Source organism: Stegastes partitus, unplaced genomic scaffold (assembly GCF_000690725.1).
Source record: "Stegastes partitus isolate 25-593 unplaced genomic scaffold, Stegastes_partitus-1.0.2 Scaffold780, whole genome shotgun sequence".
NCBI lineage: Eukaryota > Metazoa > Chordata > Actinopteri > Pomacentridae > Stegastes > Stegastes partitus.
In genome coordinates this window covers 1-2,519 of record NW_007578511.1, presented here as the reverse complement: position 1 = coordinate 2,519, position 2,519 = coordinate 1, and the positions used below count along the sequence as shown (strand labels likewise).

The window sequence follows — 2,519 nt, the reverse complement described above, 5'->3', positions numbered from 1 at the left end:
AGATCTAAACAGGTACAAGTTACTTTGGACTAATTTCTGAACCATTTTTGAGCATTTTCGTGCCATTTTGAACAAATTTTTAAGAGATTTTTCGCGAGTTTTGGACCATTTTTGAGTCACTTTTTCAGAATAAATGTTTTGATTCATTTTAAAATTGTGGGACATGTTGGGACAAGTTTTACATTATTTTTTGGACACAGGCAAAAGCGGCTCCAAATCCAAAATTACAAGCCCAATTTTTAATTATTGACCTTTAAAAATGAAAGACTTTTAATCCAGGGTGGTATTATGACTCCGGAAAGTTCCTGTAAGTGCATAAATATGGATGGAACCATGTTTCTACTAAAATAGTCTTTTGTCGACATATTACCAGCTTTTGAGGCTCTAACATCAGTAGAATTTGGCAGGGCTCCATTTTTTCTTGCTATTTTAACCAAAACATTGATGTGGACTCGTTGGTAGGAGACAACAACTAATGTTCATGTGGGTCTATATGTTTTCATTATATGTAAATATGAAGCTGACATTGTCTGACCAAATGTTACCCGACATGGACTTGAAATTGAAAATGAACCAAGAAACCAATGATAAATCATAATATATCTCGTGTTTGTTGAAACACATTATTAGTAAAAGTGCTGGTATTGTGGCCCCAGAAAATTCCTGTAAGTGTATATTTATGGATGGTTCCACATTTCCTACTAAAAATACAGTCTTTGCTCGACATATTACCAACTGTTGAGGCTTCTGAGTTCTGTTTCTAGAGGTACTGAACACCAAATATGGCTTTGAAACTAAGAAATCTTTTTTACAATCAAGAATAAAGAATTTCCAAGTTGTGAAAACAAAACAAATTCTCAAAATGTTTTACAGACCTTAGTTTTTGGCCCCAGTGAACACATTTAGGAGGACTTAACAAGACTGCATCAATATATTTCCTGAATTCTGTCTGAATTGACAGAAACGGACCCTAACGTGTTGTTGTTTCGACTGTCCAGGCACCTTGTGGGCGATCTTCATCCTCTTCACGCTGCCACGTCTCACCTGCAACATGTTTTGTCCCAGCGGCTGCTTTTGCGACTTTAAAGGCAGCGTGGGATGCGTCGGCGACACCATCACTGATATACCGGAGCAGCTGCCGCTCCACACCTACCTGCTGAAGCTCAATGGCACCAACATGAACGTCATCAAGGAGCAGAGTCTGGCCAACCAGGACCTCCTGCTGCGTCTCAGTCTGACCCACAGTCATCTTCACACCATCCATCCTCAGGCCTTCCACGCAGCTCCTCAGCTGAAGTCCGTCAAACTGTCGTCCAACGACCTCTCGACTCTTCCTGCCCGAGTCTTCAGTCCGCTGGCCACTCTGCAGCAGTTGCATTTAGACGCGAACAAGCTAGAGATTCTCGCTCCGGATATGTTTGAAGGACTTGTCGGGCTGCTGGATCTGGACCTGAGCCACAACAAACTCACCAGTCCCGCTTCGGATCTTTTTGACGGCCTCACCAACCTCACCTTTCTGAACCTCGGCAGGAACTCCATCCGGAAGCTTCCACCCACCATCTTTAACTCGCTGACTGAACTTCGCCGGCTCATGATCTACAACAACGAGCTGGAGGTTCTGGAAGTCGGGATCTTTGATAAACTCGTCAACCTTGCGGAGCTAAAGATCCACCACAACCAGATCTCTAGCCTCCCACCTGGAGTGTTCTGGCACCTGAGGAACCTGAAGACGCTGACGTTGTCCTCCAACCGACTTGTGGCGGTTCCGGACAGGAGCTTCTACCACATGCCCACGCTGAGCAAACTCACCCTTTACAACAACCCGCTGTTGTCTCTACCGGACGAGCTGATGGGCTACATGCCCGAAATTGCAGAGTTTTATCTGTTTGGCACCAATCTCACCACAGTTCCTGGAAACGTGTTCGCCAACATGTCTGGGCTGCTGAGGCTCAACTTCCACCTAAATGACCAGCTGAAGGAGCTGCCACCTGATCTTTTCTGCTGCCTTCCCAAACTCATGAAGCTCTCGCTAAAATCCAACAACCTCAGTCACCTGCACCCGGAGCTGTTCTCCAACCTCCCCACGGTGGGCATTCTGGCCCTCAGCAACAATCAGCTGGAGAACCTTCCAGAAAACATCCTCCGGGGCCTTAGAGGGGTTTTGAGCATTGACTTGAAGAACAACCAACTCAAGACTCTTCCAGGGGATACTTTCACGTCAAACACAGCTTTGAAGGGTCTTTCTCTGAGCGGGAACCCCTGGGACTGTGATTGTGATATCAGAGATATTGCAAGGTGGATAAAACTTAATGAGCCCGTTGTTCTTGACAGCGAAGACGTGATGTGTCACAGTCCAAATTACCAGCTGCTCCGTAGGGTCACATCGCTGCGTAACGACGAATTCGACTTTTGCGACGCTACAACAGTCCGTATTCCTGCAACTAGTGAGTCACACGACTTATCGCAACCATTTCTCAGAGTTAGAACCCAGCAGCAAACATCGTTTGCACCTTCCACAA

At 45.5% G+C, this 2,519-nt stretch overlaps 1 protein-coding gene across 1 annotated transcript in view; it reads left to right on the top strand.

The window, feature by feature from the left end:
• LOC103364792 (platelet glycoprotein V) overlaps nucleotides 1-2,515 on the top strand; it is a gene marked incomplete at its 3' end in the record, with an annotated part of 3,622 nt that extends 1,107 nt beyond the window's left edge. Inside the window, exon 2 of the mRNA XM_008292049.1 lies at nucleotides 999-2,515. Coding sequence (XP_008290271.1) covers nucleotides 999-2,515 — 1,517 coding nt within the window. The remainder of the gene's footprint in view (nucleotides 1-998) is intronic.
• Nucleotides 2,516-2,519: the final 4 nt, after the last annotated feature.